General features: G+C 41.2%; 1 protein-coding gene across 5 annotated transcripts in view; it reads left to right on the top strand.

Moving 5' to 3' along the window:
* The window catches only part of Lin54 (lin-54 DREAM MuvB core complex component), a 71,697-nt gene extending 50,608 nt beyond the window's left edge, over window positions 1–21,089 (top strand). For 3 of the 5 annotated variants that reach the window (XM_038340004.1, XM_038339995.1, XM_038340014.1), the window contains 9 exons: window positions 140–356; window positions 8,095–8,168; window positions 8,450–8,647; window positions 11,189–11,280; window positions 11,886–11,957; window positions 13,064–13,166; window positions 13,323–13,460; window positions 15,259–15,461; window positions 18,493–21,087. In XM_038340004.1, the coding sequence (XP_038195932.1) occupies window positions 140–356; window positions 8,095–8,168; window positions 8,450–8,647; window positions 11,189–11,280; window positions 11,886–11,957; window positions 13,064–13,166; window positions 13,323–13,460; window positions 15,259–15,461; window positions 18,493–18,694 (1,299 nt within the window). In that variant the 3' untranslated portion in view covers window positions 18,695–21,087. Of the gene's footprint in view, window positions 1–139; window positions 357–8,094; window positions 8,169–8,449; window positions 8,648–11,188; window positions 11,281–11,885; window positions 11,958–13,063; window positions 13,167–13,322; window positions 13,461–15,258; window positions 15,462–18,492 lie in introns of all 5 variants that reach the window. The other 2 variants (XM_038339988.1, XM_038339980.1) reach the window with 1 other exon arrangement.
* The last annotated feature ends 291 nt before the right edge of the window (window positions 21,090–21,380 follow it).

Below are 21,380 nucleotides of genomic sequence, written 5' to 3' on the forward strand. Positions count from 1 at the left end.
GCTGACCCCTGAGCCATATTCTCTCCAGCTCCAGATGAATATTTCTTTCATTTCTTTCTGAACAAGTTGTTGATGCAGCTTACGAGCACATTAAAGTTAACAGATTAATGGTAGGCATGTTTTCTGTCTTATTTGACAGGCAGTGAAATCGGCTGTGCAGACCATCACTGTTGGAGGGATGAGCACATCACAGTTTAAGACCATCATTCCTCTGGCAACTGCTCCCAATGTCCAGCAGATCCAAGTGCCTGGAAGCAAGTTCCATTATGTCCGGCTTGTTACAGCCACAACAGCCAGTAGCTCAGCCCAGCCAGCTAGTCAGAATCCCAGTGTAAACAGTCAGCCTCTTCAGCAAGGTTTGTGACCATGTTTCTTTTAACAGCAATGAATGCTTTTAACATCATTAAAGAACATTGCTTCTGTTTTTTAAGTCTGGCCTTTCCTCTGAGAGTGTGAATGAGCAGTGATTACAGAAGACAACGAAGTAAGAGTGTGATTGTATGTAACTGCTACTTCATTCTGTGAGAAGTTAGCTGCTGTAATACCAGAGATTCATGAGTAGTACTTAATCAGCCATTTTACTGCCAGCTTAAACCCCTATTATTTATGTCAATGGGATAGCTTTATTTAGTTTCTAGACAATTCAGCTCTTTGCTAAAGCTTGGGTCAGTTGAAATGACTAGCAGTCAGTGTATAAATAAGAATGTAACAATTTAATCTTTTTTGAATTGTACTTACTTTAAGGTTATAATTGGTGCTCTATCAATCAGTTGGTAGAGTGCTTGCCTTCCTTGCACAGAGCCATAGGTTTGCTTCTCAGTACCACAGACTGGGTGTGGCTGTGCACGCCTTGTGAACCCAGCACGTGGGAGGTGTATGCAGAAGGAGCAGAAGGTCAAGGTCCTCATTTACAGGCAATTTCAAGGCCAGCCTGCAGTAAGACTCTGCCAACAAACCTGATATATATGCATACACATGTAACTTCTCAAATTTGGTTACTTTTTAAAAGTTGAGCAGAATGTGTTGAAGGAACGGCGGAACTGTATTCATTTAAACACTGTCTGGCCCATTAGTTTTAGCCTCTTATTGGCTAACTCTCACATCTTGACTAACCCATATTTAGTAATCTATGTAGCACCACGAGGTGGTCACTTACCAGGAGAGATCTTACCCTGCATCCGACTCAGAGAAGAGAGGCATGGCATGGCAACTGCCTATGGCGACTGCCTGACTCTGCTTTTTTTCCCCACAATTCTGTTCTGTCTACTCCGCCTACCTATGTCCTGACCTATCAAGCCAAGCAATTTTCTTTATTAATTAACCAATAAAACAACAGATATACAGATAACCCTCCTTCATCAAGAGAATGAAAGGTTCAGTATAGCTTATAGCTTAGAGCCTATTTTTCTTTGGAAAACTGCTTTATGTTTCAACAATGTCAAGCCAAAGAAATGAGTATGTGGTTAAGTGGTGGATTGTTCACCTACTGTGTAAGGAAGGCTTTCAGCTTGATCCCCAATATCACAAAACCAAATGCAGGAATAAATAGAAGAATCACATACCAGATAGTTACTTTTAGTTCCCTTTGGAAGGTGGTGGGTCAAGTGTCATACACTTAATGTGGAGGTTCTTTTGTGGAAGCTGGTTCTCTCCTCCTGTTTTTTGGTTCCCAGGGATCAAACTCAGGTCTTGAAGCTTGGTAGGAAGACCTTTATCCATTGAGCCATCTCATTGGCCCCATCTAGCCTTCCTCTTCTTCTTTTATTTCCTTCTTTTATTTTTTATGTATGAGTGCTCTCCTGTATGTATGCCTGTGTGCCGGAAAAGGGCATCAAATCCCATACAGATGGTTGTGAGCCAACAATTGAACTCAGGACCTCTGGAAGAGCAGCTAGTGCTCTTAACCGCTGTGTTGGGAATATATTTTTAAGGTGTGTTACTTTTGTTTATGCTGCATTTGTTTTAACTCTGTGAAGCTGTGATTCTTTGCCTGTCTAAAACACCTGATGATCTAACAAAGCAAGGCAGGTTAGGCTGGCAGGCAGAGAGTATAAATAGGAGAAACGAGGAAGGAGAGGGACAAGAGAACAAGGAAAGAGGACATCGAGTCACCCAGCTACACAGCCAGTCATGGAGTAAGAAGGAATGTAAGAAATACAGAAGTAAGAAAGGAAAAAGCCCAGAGGCAAAAGTTAATCAGGATAATTTAAGAAAAGCTGACAAGAAACAAGCCAAGCTAAAGCTGGGCATTCATAAGTAAGAATAAGTCTCCATGTGTGATTTATTTGGGAGCTGGGTGGTGGGCCTCCCAAAATGACAAAAGAGTAAAACATCACATAACATTTTTGTGCCCCACGTTGGAGCCAATTGTTTTCTTATTTATTTATTTACTTATTTTTAAATAGAAATCAAACTTTTTTTCCATTTTACGTACCAATCCAGTTCCCATTCCCTCCTGTCCTCCCATTCCTTCACTTCCCCATTCTACCCCCTATCTACTCCTCAGAGAGGGTAAGGCACATTGCTTTGAGGAAGGACCAAGGCCCTCTCTACTATATCTAGGCTGAGCAAGGAATACATCCAAAGAGAATAAGTTCCAAAAAGCCAGTACAAGCAATAGGGATAAATCCTGATGCCACTGCTAGTGGCCCCGCAGTCTGCCCCAACCATACAACTGTCACCCACATTCAGAGGTACTAGTTTGGATCTATGCTTTTTCCTTCCCTGTCTGGCTAAAGTTGGTGAGCTACCATTAGTTCAGGTAAACTGTTTTAGTGGGTGTCCCCATCAAGATCTTGACCTCTTTGCTCATATTCTCACTCCTCCCATTAAGCTATAGCTATCTTAATCAGCAACTGCAATTCTGCTGCTACTGGCAGCTGTTCCTTAGCTGCAGCGAGTAAATTCTGTTCCCTAAGGCACCAACTCTTTCAAGGTTACCAAGGGAACTTATCTAAGTCTCTGTCCCTCTAAAGAACTCAATTCATGCTTGGCCTCACCGCTCCTTAAAAACCCTTCATCTGACACAGCCTCCTGACTGCAGGTGAATTTTATTTAATTAAGCACATCTTTGCACTATTAAACATGTGTTCCAGAGCATAAACAAAGGTAATGCACCTTAAAATAATATTCTACAACACTGCTCCTATCATATCATTCTTAATGAAAGGAAAATGAAACTTCATGAGCTAAAGGAGTCAAATTTTGTATTCTCAGTACATAAACTTCATAGGGACAGATCCAGTCTCCATGTATCCCGCGGTGATATAAAGCACTTGCTAGTTACTCTCAGTTGTGTTTCATGGGTGTTTGAATGTGTGTGGTGTGCATGATTCCATTCCCAGTGTAACACATACCCAGTGATCTATTCATGGGTAGAATAAAAACCGGTGACCTGAAGGTGCAGGAAGGGAGCGGAGTAAACTTGGACATCCCACAAGTCTTTCTGCATTTCTGTATTCCATTTCTTGTCCTTTTGTCCTTACAGTCTCTGCTCTGACTCCTGCTTCTAAACTTCTTTGCCTCCTCCACCCTGCTCTTCCCTCTTCCAGCCCATTCCCATGCATGTACTGTGTATATAGTTTCTCTCATGTGCACCTAGTTTTCTGTCTGTCCTTTCCATAAAAGATCTACATATTTGTATTATGTATTCTAAGCATTCAAATATATGAGCTGTGGGGTCATTCTTCTTCAAACCACTCTGTACTGCTATGCACTTTTTGTATTATAACTTTATTGAAATATTATATATACATCTTCAAATTCACTTTTATCTTTGTGCATGCATGCACATGTAAGTTCAGGCATGTGTTTGTCATAGTGCACATCTGGAGGTCAGAAGACAGCCTGTTTCATTTCTCACCTTGTTGAGAGCTCCTGTTTATTGCTCGGTACAACAGGCTGGCTGGCTCCCTGAGCTTCTGGGATTCCCGTCTCACCTCCCATCTCACTACAGAAGTGCTGGAATTAGGGCCCTGTACAACATCTGGCTTTCCGTGGGTCTGCAGTGCTCATGCTTAGGAGGCAAGTTCTTAGCCCCACTAAGCCAGTATCTCCGAGCCCAGACAGAGCTGTGCGCTCATCCCACTGATGGCACATCTGTGCTTCCACTAGTGTGTCCTCCCTAGTGTGTACCTTGTACTAGTCCACTCTCTTGGAAATCAGAGTATCCTTTCTAGAGCTGTCATTTAGGGCCATCAGTGTCTCTGCCTTTTAGCTATTAGCCTGCCAATCTCCACCAACAATAGAAGAAGAAAGAATTGCATTGATATCATGATGGCCTTTATATACAAAGAAGGCTTTTTCATTTTTTGTTTAGAATACAATACTGTCCTTGCTTGAGACCAGGCTCTGAGCTTTACTCTTGCATAAATGAAACTGCAGGTGACAGCTTTCCTCTCTTCCTGCCCTCACCCCCTTGAAGGCTATGGAAATGGCAGTAAGCAGTTTTCATCGGTACACCTAGTTGGCTCTGGGCCAAGTTCTTTAGTCTGTTGCCAGCTTGTTTCCTGAGTTTACCCATTGTCTCCACATCAGGTTTCTATCCTCTGCAAGACTGCTCCCCTTAAGGTTTTAGTTCTAACAGCTGTCCTGGCAATGACTGGTCTGCTCTTCCCTTATACCCACTGTTCCTAGCGCCGGGGTGGAGGTTGTGATTTCCTTTCACCCCTACCAGGTTTCTGGCATGCACTCTGTCACCCTTCCCTGTGCTGGCACCCAACCACTCCTTCATGCATGCACTCTGTCACTCTCCCATGCTGGCACCCAACCACTCCTTCATGCATGCACTCTGTCACTCTCCCATGCTGGCACCCAACCACTCCTTCATGCATGCACTCTCCTGCTTTGTCTTGTTTCTTGCAATGTGAGTTGGATTGTTTTCTTTTTTTATACACTGCTACCAAATAAAATATCCTTTGTGCTGTTTTAATAATATTTAGGTACCTTAGACTCCCTAGAAACTTCTCATTGGCTATAGAACTAAAAATACAGACTAAGAGTGGGCATGATGGCTCATGGCTCTAATTCCCAGCACTGGGGTAGGCAGAGGTAGGCAGATCTCTGAGTTCAAGGCTAGCTTCGTCTATATAGCAAGTTCCAGGCCAGCCAGAGCGGTATAGTGAGATCCTGTCTCAAACATTTAAATTAAATTTAAGAAAATAAGCCCTTTCTGGGTAATAGTAGCACACACCTTTAATTCCAGCACTAGGGAAGTAGAGGCTTGTGGATCTCTGAGTTCGATACCAGTCTGGTCTACATAACAAGGTCCAGGACAGCCATAACTACATAGAGAAACCCTCTCTCAAAAACAAACAAAAAAAACCATAAAACGAAACAAAACAATCAAAAAACAGGATAAATATACACCTAATACCTTAATGTTCAAGGTTCCTCAGCAACCTGCCTTGTGTTCTTTTTGTCTTACTTCAAGCCTAATGTCTGCTTAGACTGTTGTATTTCCTGACCGCTTGGCTTGCGTGTGCTTTGCAACTGACACAGCCCAGTGTTGCCTCCACCCCTGCATCATGGCTGGGCTCTCATGGTGTCCTCCTCACACTCGGTCAGCATTCTCATTTTCTGCCAACAAATAGATATTTCCTTTTCTTTGAAATCTCAAGGCAGTTTATCTTCTTAGTAGTATTTTTTCTTTCTTTCTTTTTTTTTGTTGGTTTGTTTTGTTTTTTTGGTTTTTTTTTCGAGACAGGGTTTCTCTATAGCTTTGGAGCCTGTCCTGTCTTGTAGACCAGGCTGGCCTCCCACTCACAGAGATCCGTCTGCCTCTGCCTCCTGAGTGCTGGGATCAAAGGCATGCATTAGCACTGCCCAGCTATTTCTTAAAATTTGAATATAATTGCATCATTTTATTGTTTTCTTTTCCTCCCTCCATCCCTTCCCATGCATCCCCCCTTGCTGTCTCTCAAATTCATTGGATCTGTTTTTTTCTTTCTTTCTTTTTTTTTTCTTTTTCTTTTTGGTTTTTCGAGACAGGGTTTCTCTGCAGCTTTTTTAGAGCCTGTCCTGGAACTAGCTCTTGTAGACCAGGCTGGCCTCGAACTCACAGAGATCCGCCTGCCTCTGCCTCCCAAGTGCTGGGATTAAAGGCGTGCGCCACCACCGCCCGGCTTGGATCTGTTTTTTTTTAAATGTTGTTATATACACACATACACACACACATGCACACACACGCTGCGCGTGCGTGCATACACCCCACACAGTCACGACTATAACCTGCTCAGTTCCTATAAAGTATGATTATGATTTCAGCTTTTCTGTGGGCCTGAGAGATGACTCAACAGAACAGGCAGTGCACGCTGCTCTTGCAAAGGACCTGGGTTCAGTTTCCAGCACCTGTAGGTAGCTCAGCAATTGTCTGTAACTCCATTTTCATGGGATTTGACAACTACTTGGATCCCCACAGGCACCAGACATGTATGTGCTACACAGATATAAAGGCAAGCCAGCAAAGTGCTGATACACATAAAATAAATCTAAAACAATAATAGTTTTTCTTTTATTTGGGTACTTACCTAATCAGTTCAACAATATAATCTTAAGAACAAATGCTTTATATTTTAGTTCCTGGGGAGCACTGACCAGAATATCATTTATATTTATCAGTGGCTATAGTAATAGCAATAGCAATGGTAATGGACATTTATTGGGCACTTGCTATTTGATGGAAACTATTTTAGTCCACTTTAATGATCCTTATATCCTGTCTGGATGTTCACTGTTCAAATTGCAGGCAAAGAGACTATGTAGTTAAAAGTGGCAGAACCACTGGGTTCTCTGACTTTAAAACTTAGTCTTTTTAAAATTCTTAATGTGTGTATGCATTCATGCGAGTGTGTGTGCATGTATTTGAGTATATTTGTGTATGTATGCTCATATATGCCAGAGCATGCACATGTGTATATATGAGTTATTGTTCCTGTATGTACTGTGTGCCTATATGCTTATCTGTGCATAGGTGTGTGCATGCATGTGTGTACATGGCATGTATGTTTGTGTTCATGAGTGCGTGCTATGTGCACATGTGTATGTGTCAGAGTTGTAGTAGTTGGTTCTTTCCTTCTATCATTGGGTCCCAGGGATTGAATTCAGTCTTTACCTGCTGAGCCATCTTGTCAGCTCTCAAAGAACTCAGATTCTTAATCCTTTTGCCCTGCTGTCGATTTTAAATACTGAGTTGTACAAGATGGTCTTTTCTCGGGCTGGAGAGATGGCTCAGTGATTAAGAGCACTGGTTGCTCTTCCAGAGGTCCTGAGTTCAATTCCCAGCAACCACGTGGTGGCTCACAATCATCTTTAATGAGATCTGGCGCCCTCCTCTGGTGTGCAGGCACACATGGAGGCAGAATGTTGTATACATAATAAATAAATAAATCTTTTAAAAAAGCATTTTAAAAAAAGATGATCTTTTCTCTAGCTTGAACTCAGAAATGAGGAATGGTAGTGCTGAATGGTATCCTCAGCTGAACTTAGAAATGGCAGATCATGGGGCTGGAGAGATGGCTCAGAGGTTAAGAGCACTGACTGCTCTTCCAGAGGTCCTGAATTCAATTCCCAGCAACCACATGGTGGCTCACAACCATCTATAATGAGATCCGGTGCCCTCTTCTGGCATGCAGGCAGACATGGAAGGAATGTTGTATACATAATAAATAAATCTTTTTTTAAAAAAAAAGAAATGGCAGATCATTTGTTTGTGCATGCGCCTTCTGAGCACAGGCTGAAGGAATGGATTCCAGCCGTGCTTTTAACCTGCAGAGGGTCCCTTAGCTGGGTGCATAACTCACCTTAGATTTAAATTTGCTGGGCGGGGTAAGCAATTTTGAAAGGTTTGTTTTGTTTTTGTTTGAGACCAGGTCATTCTGTGTAACCCTGGCTGGCCTAGAACTCATGATATAGACTAGGCTAGCCTCCAACTCACAGAGATCCTCCAAAGAAAGGTAACTATCTTGATTAAAGATTGCTCAAAATGAGAATGAAGTAGAACGCTTTTACACTGTTTCTTCAGCATGTCTTGAAGGGTTAATGTTCTTAAGTGCTTTCTGTAAATAAATTGTTCTTTTTCTTTTCCCCTTTTAAAAGCAAAGCCAGTGGTTGTTAATACAACCCCCGTACGGATGTCGGTTCCATTTGTCCCAACTCAGGCCGTTAAACAAGTGAGTATTACACAGTTTCTCTGTTTCCCAAAGGGCAATTTGTTTTTTAAGTTCAAAGTTAGGATTGAGTTATAAGCAGCTGGACACGAGGGCCCATACTTTTAATCCCAGCACTCGGGAGGCAGAGGTAGGAGGATCTCTGCTGTTCAGTGCTAACCTGATCTACAAAATGAGTTCCAGGACAGCCAGGCTACAGAGAGAAAAAAAAAATTATGTATAAGAGATTTATACTGAATTAAGAACCTTAGTTGATTAATTAAACTTTCTTTTTTATTGTTTAGGTTGTTCCAAAACCAATCAATTCAGCTTCACAAATTGTAACTACTAGCCAGCCACAGCAACGGCTTATCATGCCTGCCACGCCCCTGCCTCAGATCCAGCCCAACCTCACTAACCTGCCACCAGGAACTGTGCTGGCCCCTGCTCCAGGGACAGGGAACGTGGGCTATGCAGTGCTTCCAGCTCAGTACGTTACTCAGGTACGTGGGCTGACTAGACCTATGCTTCGGAGCTGCCCTGTGGCATTACAGGGTCTAGCTCTGCTGTGTTCTAAGGTTAATAGAAACACAGCTCTCTCTAAAGCTCGAAATAGTAACCAACATTTATTTCTTTGTTTAGAATTTAGAAATACAGCACAAATAAGATTTAAAAGCTGGGTAATTTGGAATAGATTGGTAAAAGGACAAGACTATAGACAAGGGCTTTTAAAAGGTTGCCCTGGGGAGGTGGTGGCACACACCTTGAGTCCCAGCACTTGGGAAGGTGAATCTCTCAGTTCAAGGTCAGCCTGGTCTATACAGAGAGTTCCAGTGCAGCTAGAGTTGCTAACGGAAAAACCCTGTCTGAGAAAACAAAAACAAACAAAGTTGACATTAAAAATCAAAATCCCAGTGAGTTTTAGGAGAACCTGTGCCCACATGAATGTTCATCTGTACACACTAATACGACACCACTGGCTTGTGCTTAAATAGCTGTAAGTTACATTACTTGGGGACTCTTTGAGACAGGCAGCTTAGGTTGACTTGGAATTCACCATGCCTCCACCTTCTGAGTGCTGGGAGGATGGGCATGAGCTAACACACACACATACACACACTGTGTGTGCATATGGTATGCATGTGCATGTATGAGGCGCACATGTCTGCAGGTGAGTATGCACTTCACATGAGTGTGCTCACGTGTTCAGGCCAAAGGCTGTTGTCCTACATTCCTCTCTACTTTATATATTGAGGCATTGCTTCTTACTTGAACTCAGAATGTAGCAAATTAGCTAATCTAGCTAGCCAGCCCTGGATCCTGCCTCTACTTTCCAAGCACTAGGATTTTGCTTGGGCCACCACAACTGCTGGGCATTTACATCAGTGCTGGGTATCCAAACTCCAATACTCCTTTTGTTTGGAATCTCCAGTTGGGGGTGGGGCACGTTCCAGACCCCACCTTCAGTACACCTAGCAGCAGCTTCGTGAAGCTGCCTCATTCCAGACTCCGCCCCTGAGAAAGTCTGCCTTTGGTGGCTCCTCCCCCGGAGATGCATGGGACCATGCCTACCGGCTATTTATAACCTGGCTCTTAGTTCTGCCATGTGTTCTCTTTTCCTGCCTTCCTGAGAATCTCCTGGGGGTGCTCTACTTTGCATTGCCCTGTTTATTAAATCTGAATTTATTAATTTGGTTTGATTTGGTTTATTGCATCAGTGGCAGCAGAGGAACTCAGCAACTGGGTATTTAATACCTCACACTTTGTTTATTTTGTTTTTGAGACAGAGTTTGTCTTTGTTAGGGTTTCTAGTGCTGTGAAGAGACATCAGGACCATGGCAACTCTTGTAAAGGAAAACATTTAATTGGGTGGCTCACAGTTCAGAGATTCAGTCCATTATTGTCATAGTGGGACATGGCAGCATACAGGCAGACATGGTGCTGGAGACAGAACTGAAATTCCTACATCTTGATCCAGAGGCAACAGGAAGTACACTGAGGGAAGCTTGAGCCAAAAAAAGACCTCAAATTCCATCCCCGCTGTGCAATGGTGGCAGATCCCAGCACTCGGGATGTAGAAGCAGGTAGATCTTTGTGAGTTTGTGGCAGGCCTGATCCACAGAGCAAGTTCCAGGATAGGCAAGGCTGTTACAAGGAGAAATCCTGTCTCAGAAAACAAAACAAAACAAACAAACAAACAAACCCCATCCCCTAGTGACACACTTTCTCTAACAAGGCCACACCTCCTAATACTACAGCTCCCATCGAGTTTATGGGGACAAATTACATTCAGACTACCACAGTATTTTTTGGTGTAGCCCTGGCTGACCTGGAACTTGCTCTTGTAGACCAGGCTGGCCTGGAACTCAACAGAGATCCTCCTGCCTCTGCTTCCCAAGTACTGGGATTAAAGGTGAACACCACCACTGCCTGGCTTGATCTTCTCTATTGTATGGCAAATTCCTTTTTTATTATTTGTAATTTGGTAAATAACACAGCACCTCTCTTACAGGTGGGCACACTGTAACAATGCTGTGAAACAGTCACACTCAGCACTGTGAAACAGTCATGCTGTAACAGTCACCACTGTGAAACAGTCACGCTGTAACAGCACTGTGAAATAGTCACGCTGTAACAGTCACCACTGTGAAATAGTCACGCTGTAACAGTCACCACTGTGAAACAGTCACACTAACAGTCAGCACTGTGAAACAGTCACACTCTCAGCACTGAAAGAGTCACGCTGTAACAGTCAGCACTGTGAAAGAGTCACGCTGTAACAGTCACCACTGTGAAATAGTCCTGCTGTAACAGCGCTGAGAAGCAGTCAGGCTGTAACAGTCAGTGTTGAGAAGCAGTCAGGCTGTAACAGTCAGAGCTGAGAAGCAGTCAGGCTGTTTCACTGGTGTTAACGGAGGGTTTTGGAAACACACCAGGAGGTTTATATGAGATTCTCCACTGTTTCTCCTGTACTTCTTACTCATTATGTCTGAGAGTGCTATCCATTTTTGCAAATATTATATGAATGAATTTATTTCTTACAGTTACAGCAGTCTTCATATGTGTCTATAGCAAGCAGCTCTAATTTTACTGGAACATCTGGTATCCAGACACAGGCAAGACTTCCATTCAATGGGTGAGTATATTTAAAATATATAAATCAAATTAGATCAGTTTAAGTACAGCATTAAATAGATTTATTCCAAATACATTGCACTTGGTTTTCCCTTTAAAGCTGTGTATTTGTCTAAAGTACTGTGTTCTGAAATGCTTCAAATGGACAAGATTGGAGACCATCAGTGAGGGCCTGCCGCTCGCTCTGAACATTGTAAACTGACGTGAGCTGTTGTTTTTCACTGTCATCGCGTAGCTGTTGGTTGCTGCCTTTACTCTGCCAGCTTGCGAGCAGTGTGGAGTGAGTTAGAGGGTGCGGTCTGTCCCTGCTGCCTGTCCTTCCACACACCAACCTCTCCTTCCTGCCTGCCTTTTATAAGTAAACCCTAAGAGTTTTCAAAGCTGGTTTCTACTTCTGTTCTTTTAGAGGGAACAATGTGTATGATGTAGTCTTCAACAGCTTCTGATAACATTTTAAAAAATAGAAATGGAATAATCTAGCAAAATTGTGCTAGAAATGGATGCATCTAATAGTTTTACTTTAGAAGGAATTTATAGATTGAAATTGTTCCTAGTTTTAGCAATTATTTTAATTAATTGAAATTATTTTTTTGTGTGTCTGGATAGCATAATACCATCAGAGTCTGCCAGTCGGCCCAGAAAACCCTGTAACTGTACAAAGTCCCTGTGCCTGAAATTGTGAGTAGTTTGTTGCTCTTTGCTTATTTGATACACCTAAGAATGTTGGAATTAAATGCAGCTAGTTGGGCATGGTAGTACAAGTGCATAATATGTGAATGGTTGAACATACATTGTAGCTTAAAAACCACCCTTCCATTGGTTTAGAAGAAATTAATCCGAGCATGGTAGCCTATGCCTATAATCCTGGCACTGAGGAGACTGGGGCAGGAGGATTGACAGGAGTTCAAGACCATCATGTACAATCTATGGTAGTGGGTTTGGCACAGCCTAGACCACAGTGTAAGACCCTGTCTATAAAAACAACAAACAAAAACAGAAGAAACTAATTTTAGTCCTCTATACACCAGTAGGGCTTGGGGACCCAACACAATGAGACGTAGGTTATGTGTCCTTATTAACAAGTTTGATCTTGTTTATGACCTTATGTGGTCCGCCAAGCGAGTCCTTGAATGCAGGGCTGGAGACCTGGCTCAGGAGTTAAGAGCACTAGTTGTTCTTGCAGAGAACAACCACTTGGGGTTCAATTCCCAACACCCAATGGTTGCTCACAGTCACCTGTAACTTCCATCCTGGGGCATCCAATGCCCTCTTCTGACCTCCATGGGCTCCAGGCACATACATACATGCAGCAAAAACACATAAAAAACCAATTAGAAAAAGTTAATTGGATGATTAATGTTCTCATTAGGATTAAACTAAAATGTTTGACATGGAAATGCTCAGTCCTTTTGGAGATTTGATTCCAAGCAGCACTGTTCCAGCCTCTGGGGTCTGTAGTAAGAGTGAAGGCCGGCCCCTTTTCTCAGCATTTTGAAATAACTCACTTCAGGGCACATTAAATTACATAGCTCTTGTGTTGGCATCTGTTAGTTGAGTTTTTAGGATAAAATTCCAGAGTTGGTGACTTGCTTAGATTTTGAGTTCTGATGCATGATTGGCAGTCTGAATGCGCTGCTGTTAGTTAACTCTGTTTCAGGAGCTCTGAGCATGTTCCTGAAATGTACTACGTTTATCACAGGTGGAGAAGGTGTACACATACATAATCAGAGCATTGCTGTTTTATTTAAAATGACTTTTTAATCTTGTCTGATTTTTGTCTCCAGATACTGTGATTGTTTTGCGAATGGTGAGTTTTGCAACAACTGCAATTGTACCAATTGTTACAACAATTTGGAACATGAAAATGAAAGACAAAAAGCAATAAAGGTGATTTTTTTTCTCATTTAACTTAGAAAAATCTCTTTGTGCCTATTTCTAAAGAACTTTGTTGCTTTATAAAGATAAATATTAATTCTATACTTTTTAAGTATTTAAATTGAATTTATGATTTAACCTCAGTTGGTGTTTGATTTGCTCCAAAAGGCATGCCTTGATAGAAATCCAGAAGCCTTTAAGCCGAAGATAGGGAAAGGCAAAGAGGGGGAGTCGGATCGGAGGCACAGCAAAGGGTGTAACTGCAAACGGTCAGGGTGTCTTAAGAACTACTGTGAGTGCTACGAGGTAAGCGCGGCTGTGGACACAGCCTACCCACCTTGCTGACAGGACTTCTCTGTGCCGCTTCATTGAAAAGATGCAGTTAGTGCAGGGGGACCTTTCAAGCAGGGTTTGAGAAAGCTGTTCCTACCAGGCGGTGGTGGTGCACACCTTTAATCCCAGCACTGGGGCCAGAGGCAGACAAATCTCTGAGAGTTCAAGGACAGCCAAGGCTGTTACACAAAGAAACCTTGTCTCTAAAAACCAAAAAAGAGAGAGAGAGAGAGAGAGAGAGAGAGAGAGAGAGAGAGAGAGAGAGAGAAGAGACATTCCTTAGACTCATTCCATATGGTCACTTTCATTAGCTGGGCTACAAGTCTATGACTCAAAGGTCATTACTTGGAATTGTGTAAATCAGAATACTAGTGTGCTAATTTTTCCCTTAAAATAGTAACATAGCCACAGAATAATGACAGCAGAGCTTCTAGGCCACGGCACAATATCACCCACCTAGCTCCAGGGGCTTTTTAGACGTGGATCCTGGAGCAAACCTGAAATAAAAGGTTGTCTCTCCTAGCCTGGCCGTAGTGCCCTAGGAGGGCTGCTCTGCAGGAGGAACCCCAACTGCTCCAGTTGAGGCACTGCTTGCTGAGTCACCAAATCCTCTCCCACTGCTTCCTGACACTCAGCCAGCTGGGTTTGTTCCTGGACCTGCTGATTTCTCTGGAGAATCACATGTAAAATCACCTGCTTCTTGCTTCAGACATGGTCATAAACTTATTATTTTTTTATTTTCAAAGCTTAAATGTGACAATCTTCCCATGCCTGATATTAACCCTCTGTATTGATTCATTCCTATAGTTAGATCGTCTACATTCTCATTCTTTCAAATGCCATTTTCAGAGAGGAACTTCTCCCATCCCCAGTTTTGACAGAAAGCCCATCCTTTCACTTGGCAAACAGTACTGCTAATGGGTCCCTCTCCTGCGTTCCTGTTGCTGTGTATACTGAAAGTCTGGATTTTTGGGGTTACTTTGTGTGTGTGTGTGTATGTGTGTGTGTGTGTGTGTGTGTTTGTGTTTGAGACAGGGTCTCACATAGCCTAGATTGGCCTTGAATCACTAGCTAGCTCAAGTTGGCCTTGAATTACTAATCCTCCTGCTCCTGTTCTCCAAGCGCTAGGATTATAGTTGTGGCCATCACACCTAGCTTCAGTCTGTGTTTTCGTGTAAATATATTTTATATTTTTACATAGGAGAGCATATTAGTTTATGGATTTAGATTATTGAAGGGCTTGGGAATCTGATTGAGTAGAAGAGGGGAAACTGCATGTGGCCTCCTTTCTCCCTTTGTCCTTTGGAGATGAGATCTCACACTTGTAACCTAGCCTGGCTTCAAATTCATGACAATTTTTTTTTTTTTTTTGCCTCATCTGATCAAGCTTAGGCATGAAATCCCTTTAATGTGAAATTGTGAGTTTCTCTGCATAACTAAGGTCACTGGAGTGTTAATGGTGATTTGATTGAGGTTGGATTCTTAGCAACCTTTTAAAAATATTTTCATATCTTCTTTATATTCATTCTGAAGAAAGTGTTAGTCCTATCTGGGTGAGACTCTGTAGTCAGAGTCAAAGAGCTGCAATGCCTTGAGACAAGCACTGTTCTCAACTAATCCTGATTTATCCGCAGGCACAGCCTTTGTTAGCAGACATGCTTCCATCTAAGCTCACCTCAGTTGACAAGACAATGCTATTACTTTTCTACTGTGGACTTACTTAAAATAACATTTTCTCCTTTTGATTTGGAAACTTTTGTAAATCTTTCAGGCAAAAATAATGTGTTCCTCAATCTGTAAATGTATTGGCTGTAAGAATTTTGAAGAAAGCCCAGAACGGAAGACCTTGATGCACTTAGCAGACGCAGCTGAAGTGAGGGTCCAGCAGCAGACAGCAGCCAAGACCAAGCTGTCCTCTCAGATCTCAGATTTGCTGACCAGGCCAACCCCAGCTCTGAACAGTGGAGGAGGAAAGTGAGTCAATACTTCTTAAAGCCTTTTTATCTCTTTCGCAGATGTTCGCTTTTAGTAAGGTTTCTTTTGAGGGAGATGGTTAAATTCGGACTCTACACTGTTGCCAACCTGAATTTTCCATTTTCCCTCCACCTTACCTACCTTTTAAGTTAGTTGAAGGAAAACTACTCTCAGATTCTGTGCTTTCTACAACACACAGAAGTTCTTTGGTTTGCTATGAATAGTAACTGGATTTCTCCCTACCAACTTGAGGTAAGTATGCAATGTGAGAAACTCTTGAGAAAGCAGGGTTTTATTTTTCCAGTGTTGCTCCTCATTTCCTTGTGCTCTTGGCTAGACTGTGAGACTATGTTCTGACTTTTCCTCCTGCTAGTGGACCCCGAATTGCCCTCTGTAGTCCACGCCCCTATTTCTGCTTTTCTGGACTGCTGAGCTTGGTTGTAGAGCAGCTTGTCCTAAGTCAAACAGTAGGTACAGTCTTGGCTGCTTTTACTGCTCAGGAGCTGAGGCAGGAATCAGTTAAGAGTTCCAGGGCAGCCTGTGCAATAGAGCAAGACCCCATCTCAAAACAAAATAAAAAATAAACATCTGAGCATGGTGGCACCTTTAATCCCAGCACTCAGGAGGCAGAGACAAGTGGATTCCAGCCTGGTCTACAGAACAAGTTCCAAGACAGCCAGGGCTACACAAAGAAACCCTTTCTTGAAAAACCAATAAATAAGTAAAATCAAAATAATTAATAAAATAAAAATAAAGGTATTGTATATAAAGTATATAACATAATTACCTGAAAAGAATATATGCCAGAGTGTTTAAAAATAAATAATAAAGGATAAAAATAGGTAGACCTGTATTTTTTATCTGAGTTACTTATAAGTCTGTGGAAAAAAACAACTGTGTCTCTGGTCTCAGCTTCCTGGTAACTGCATGAAGAGTTTCTCTTGGCAGTATTTTTCAAGGTCTGCTTTTAACACAGTAATTTGGACTTAAATTATTAGACAGTGTATTAGAGATTAATTTGAGAAATTAAGAAGATGAACCTTATAAATGATCTATTATAGCAATCAGCATGTAGGTCATAACCTCTTTAAGGCTTGAATGGCCTTTTCACAGGGGTCACCTAAGACCATCCTAAATATCAGATAGTTACATTATAATTCATGACAGTAGCAAAATTACAGTTATGAAGTAACAATGAAAATAATTTTGTGGTTGGAGAATCTCTACAACATGAGGAACTGTGTTAGAGAGTCTTAGCATTAGGAAGATTGAGAAGATCTATTAAATGCTTATGTTGAAGAAAGGTACAATATTTGTAACTTTTTTGGTATAAAGTAGTTTGGTTATTAGGTTTTTTTTTCCTTTTTTGATTTTTAGAGACAGGATCTTACTATGCAGCCCTGTACTGGCCTTGAATTCACACTCCTTCCAGCTCAGCCAGGGTTACACACCTGTGCTGACACACCCAACTCACCTGTGCATTTATACATACTCACGTGTATGAGTGTGATATTGAGGAGGTCAGAGGAAGCCGTGTGGAGTGGGTTCTCTCTTTATGCCTGTCTTGTGTCCAGGGACGGAACTTTGGTTGTCAGACTGGCTATCACGATAGCCTCTTAGAACGGATAATAGCATTTACAAAATTTTCTTAAGTGTGTTAAAAAGGGGCAGATACCTAGTTAGGGTTATGATATAGATTCTGTATAATATTTTAATGATTCTTAAAGATTACTAAATCTAATCTCTGGATATTAAAGATATTACTACAGTAAACCCCCCATGTTCATAATGTAAGTGTAAACACAAGGTTACACACTGTAGGGCTGTGGGGAATACAGCTCAGTGATAGAGCATTTGTATGTATGAGGAGGTCTTGGGTTTAACTCCCTGAAACACACACACACACACACACTGCACACTGTAATTAAAGCTATGTTTTTAAAAGAATTGCTTAAGGCAGGGGAGATAGCTCAGGAAAGATGTACCTGAATTAGATCACCAGAACCCACATTTAAACAAAAAACTGGACATTTTATTGGGTGGTGGTAGCACACGCCTTAAAGGCCTAGCACTCGGAGGTAGAGGCAGATAGATTTCTGAGTTCCAGGTCAGCCAGGGCTACACAGAGAAGCCCTGTTTTTGAAAAACCAAAACCAAAACAAAACAAAGGCTGGCGTGGTGATCCTGCTAACCCAGTACTCTGGCAAGTAGGTAGGAGAATCCCTGTGGCTCATTGGCCAACAGGTATAACCTACTTGGTGAGTTTCAGGCCAGTTGAGTCCTCAAAAGACTCTAGGTAGACTACCCAAGGAATAATGCAGGTTGTCTCCTCTTGCCTCTGTGTGCACATGTATTCGTACATCAATGCCCATGTGCATACACTAAGAGAAAGGCGAGACTGAAAAGCTACACCAGTATGCTCAGTTGATGTCATACCTGCGTTTGTTTTGTTTTGTTTTTTTGAGACAGAGTTTCTCTGTATAATAGTCCTGGCTGTCCTGGAACTCGCTCTGTAGACCAAGCTGGCCTCATACTTGAAGAGATCTGCTTGCCTCTGTCTCCCAAGTGCTGGTACTGGATGTGTGTGCCACACACTTTTGCTCTTTCTTTTTAATAGCTAACATGAGAGAGTGTAGTAGAACTTGGTGTCAGGAGTTCTTTCAGTCCCTAGGAATGGCTGTGGAACCCCTTTGTGTGTCAGGAAAGAGGACAGAAATCAGACCGGCACTCGCGGAGCATTTGCTCACTGGGAAGATGTGAGTGGTGAGACACCCAGTACAGGCGCACATTGCATCATTTATTTAGCCAGATAACATTGTCTGGGAAGTAAATCATATGTTTCAGGTTAAACTTATTTCCTGCTAAATATTGTTAGATATGCTTGCTGAGGCCAAACCTGTATCTTAGAGTTCTTGAGACTGTGTTTGACTCACAAACCGATGTCCCTTAGGCTAGTGCAGCATGAAGGTGCCAGTAGAAACCAAGATTAACTTCATGATCATCTGTGTTTCTCTCTCAAAAATCATTTCAGGTTGCCATTTACGTTTGTAACTAAGGAAGTAGCTGAAGCCACGTGTAATTGCCTTCTTGCCCAGGCAGAGCAGGCAGACAAGAAGGGGAAATCAAAGGCAGCGGCAGAACGGATGATACTTGAGGAATTTGGACGGTGTTTGATGAGCGTCATCAACTCTGCAGGAAAAGCAAAAAGTGACCCTTGTGCCATGCACTGCTAACTCTTGCACAAAAGACGGACATGGAACTGTACAGAAAATTTAAGGTGCCAGGACACTTGATTTTCTAGAAGATAACAATTGCTGTATTTTAATTCAGCCTTTGTTTTAAGAGACCAGAAACTATACTATTGAATGAGAAGAAATTTTAAATGAAGAAATTGGTACATTTTAAATCTTAGTTAATTCTGCCTATGTCCCTTCTAAATTTTTTCTTTAAAATTTTTTCCTTTATTGTATTATATATTTTTTTAATTTGCTTGGGTTTCTTAAGAATTAGATGTTCTGTCCTGATTCTATTGACAAAGTACATTCATAAATTATTGTAATACCATTTATGATGTATGGTGTTGTATGACTTTGTTCAGTAGAAAGAGCCAAGGCAGCATGGGTATTATCCATCCTTTGGCTCCAGATCCAGAGTCTTCACAGGTAGAATGTCACATGACCAGATTCTTAATGAAACATACATTTTGTCTAGAAAACACCATCCTTTTAAGAAAAAAATCAGCCTTTTTGGGTGGATTCTGTAATATTATCTTTTGTCTTTGGGAAATTAGAAGGGGAAACAATCCCAGTCATACTTTTCAGTTATGAAGTTTGTATTTTCTTTAAAGAAAACAAAATATCAAGGGACAGTAATTTTCAGAGGATGGGCAGTGTCTTTATGATAAGGAATGCCTAACGTGTTCTGGGGTGTCTTCATTCCTTTGAAGGGGGTGGTATGTTTTGTAATAATTGTCAAAGTCTTTATGGATAACTACTAAAATGAGAGATTGTGTGAATTGGAGTAAACATTTTATGCCAAGATAATATAGGACTCATAAGTATCAAGTAGAGAATGGACTTGGATGGAGAAGCAAGGGTACAAAGCTGTGAGATTATGTACGATGAAGTTTTTATCCACACAGTTCTCTGTAGACTTTGGAACTAAGTTTGAATCAGTGTGTGTTACCTGATTTACTGGAGTGGGCCTCCTAGCAGCTTTCACGATTGAAGTGAGCTATCTTTTTATAAAGGCAGTTTAATACAGCATTGTTTTTAGCCAGTGATTTGGTAAGCTGAGGTGTGTGTGTTCTCATAATTGCAAAAATAACCTAAATAATTTTTAGTAATAAAAACTGTATAATCTTAAGAGCCTAATGTAATAGGACTCTTGAGTGTTTGACAATGGGAAAAACTATGTTGGAATTGAGGCATTTTGTATGGTACCTTAATCCTCGGTAACTATTAGCATATGCTTATAACCCTGCCTACAAGGATTCTATAGTTGTATGTAGTGTGTATATATGTTCATATGAACATGAAAGATATTATAGGCAATAGAAATTAATGCAAAGAGGATTCCGTTATTCATTAAAGTATCCTCCTTTTAAATTGTGGATTTATAAATTATAGTGCAGTAACTTTAAATGTAGATAATGCAGACATTCTTAGCACCTCAGTCTAGTGTGTTGAAGTAAACTTTGTATAAATGTAAATTAGTCTAAAGGGACAAAATAGTATCTAATCAAGTTATTTTTCAAAAGACTGCAATAAGTTTTTGGTTTAAACCTAAACTTTGTTCATTTTGTATATATTATGTGTTAATTTTAATTGCACAATTGTGATGTGTATTTATATACAGTGTGCACAAAATGTTTGTGAATTTTTGATTATGATTGTAGATTATGTATGATGGCATTGCTTAAGAATGTTTTGCTTGTAAAACTTTGAAGGTGCAATCAAATGCTACTAGTCTTGATTTTTCAGAAGCTCTCTAAAGTATCAAGCCCTTTCTTTCTGTCTGGTCCTCACTAAGCAACCTTTTGTATTAGGCATTTGCATCAAATCCTGAACAAAATTAATAGCCACGTTAATTTACCAATTTTAAAAGATTACCTGGGGAGGGTTCGGTATATAATTTTTAAGCCCTATTACATCCCAAAGTAGAAAGATTATATTTACTAGAGCTATTCAAAAAGTACACTTTTCTATATTGTAAAAACAGGGCAGAAGAATAAATCATACAGAAAATAAACATTTATACTATTCTGTAAGAAAAAAAGGTTTTGCATTTTTTCTTTAGTTCAATAATACCAATTTTAACCATTTACCATGCAATAAGCCTTTTTAGTTGCCTGATTTTCAAGTACATTTGACATTACTTCTGAAAAAACTCGAAGGCTCTTATCTTTGCACAGTTCACTAGCATGAACTGCACTGAAATGAGAATATGCCTGTGCTTTCCCATGTCTATGGCAGAAATGCGTCTGCTCTGTTAGATGCAGGATGCTGTCACCACCACCTTCCTTAGTTCTGTGGCTCTGAGGTCGTAGAAGCAGCATGTAGATCTTGTCATGGAGATGGAAGCTTGGCATTGTAGGCACTGAAGTCCAGAGCCCTGGCTGAGGGAGGAGGATGGACTGGCTTAGCGTCCCCGGTTTTTGGTAATTCATAACTGACATTTTGCAATCTTATGTAAAATGTGAATAAAAAAATAGCTTCAGAAAGTTTTTCAGTTTTTTCTGTAATGGAGATTAGAAAAGGAATACTCACCACATCGTTGAAGCCTACTTAGGCCCTTCAGCTCTCCTGGGACAAATCTTAAGCCTTCTGGTTTGTTGTTGTGCTGTGGGAGATGAACTCTGGGCCTTGGGAGGCCGAGCTAGCACTCTGTCACTGGGCTGCAGCCGCAGCCTATCTTAAG

This window comes from Arvicola amphibius, chromosome 1 (assembly GCF_903992535.2).
Source record: "Arvicola amphibius chromosome 1, mArvAmp1.2, whole genome shotgun sequence".
In the NCBI taxonomy this organism is placed as follows: domain Eukaryota; kingdom Metazoa; phylum Chordata; class Mammalia; order Rodentia; family Cricetidae; genus Arvicola; species Arvicola amphibius.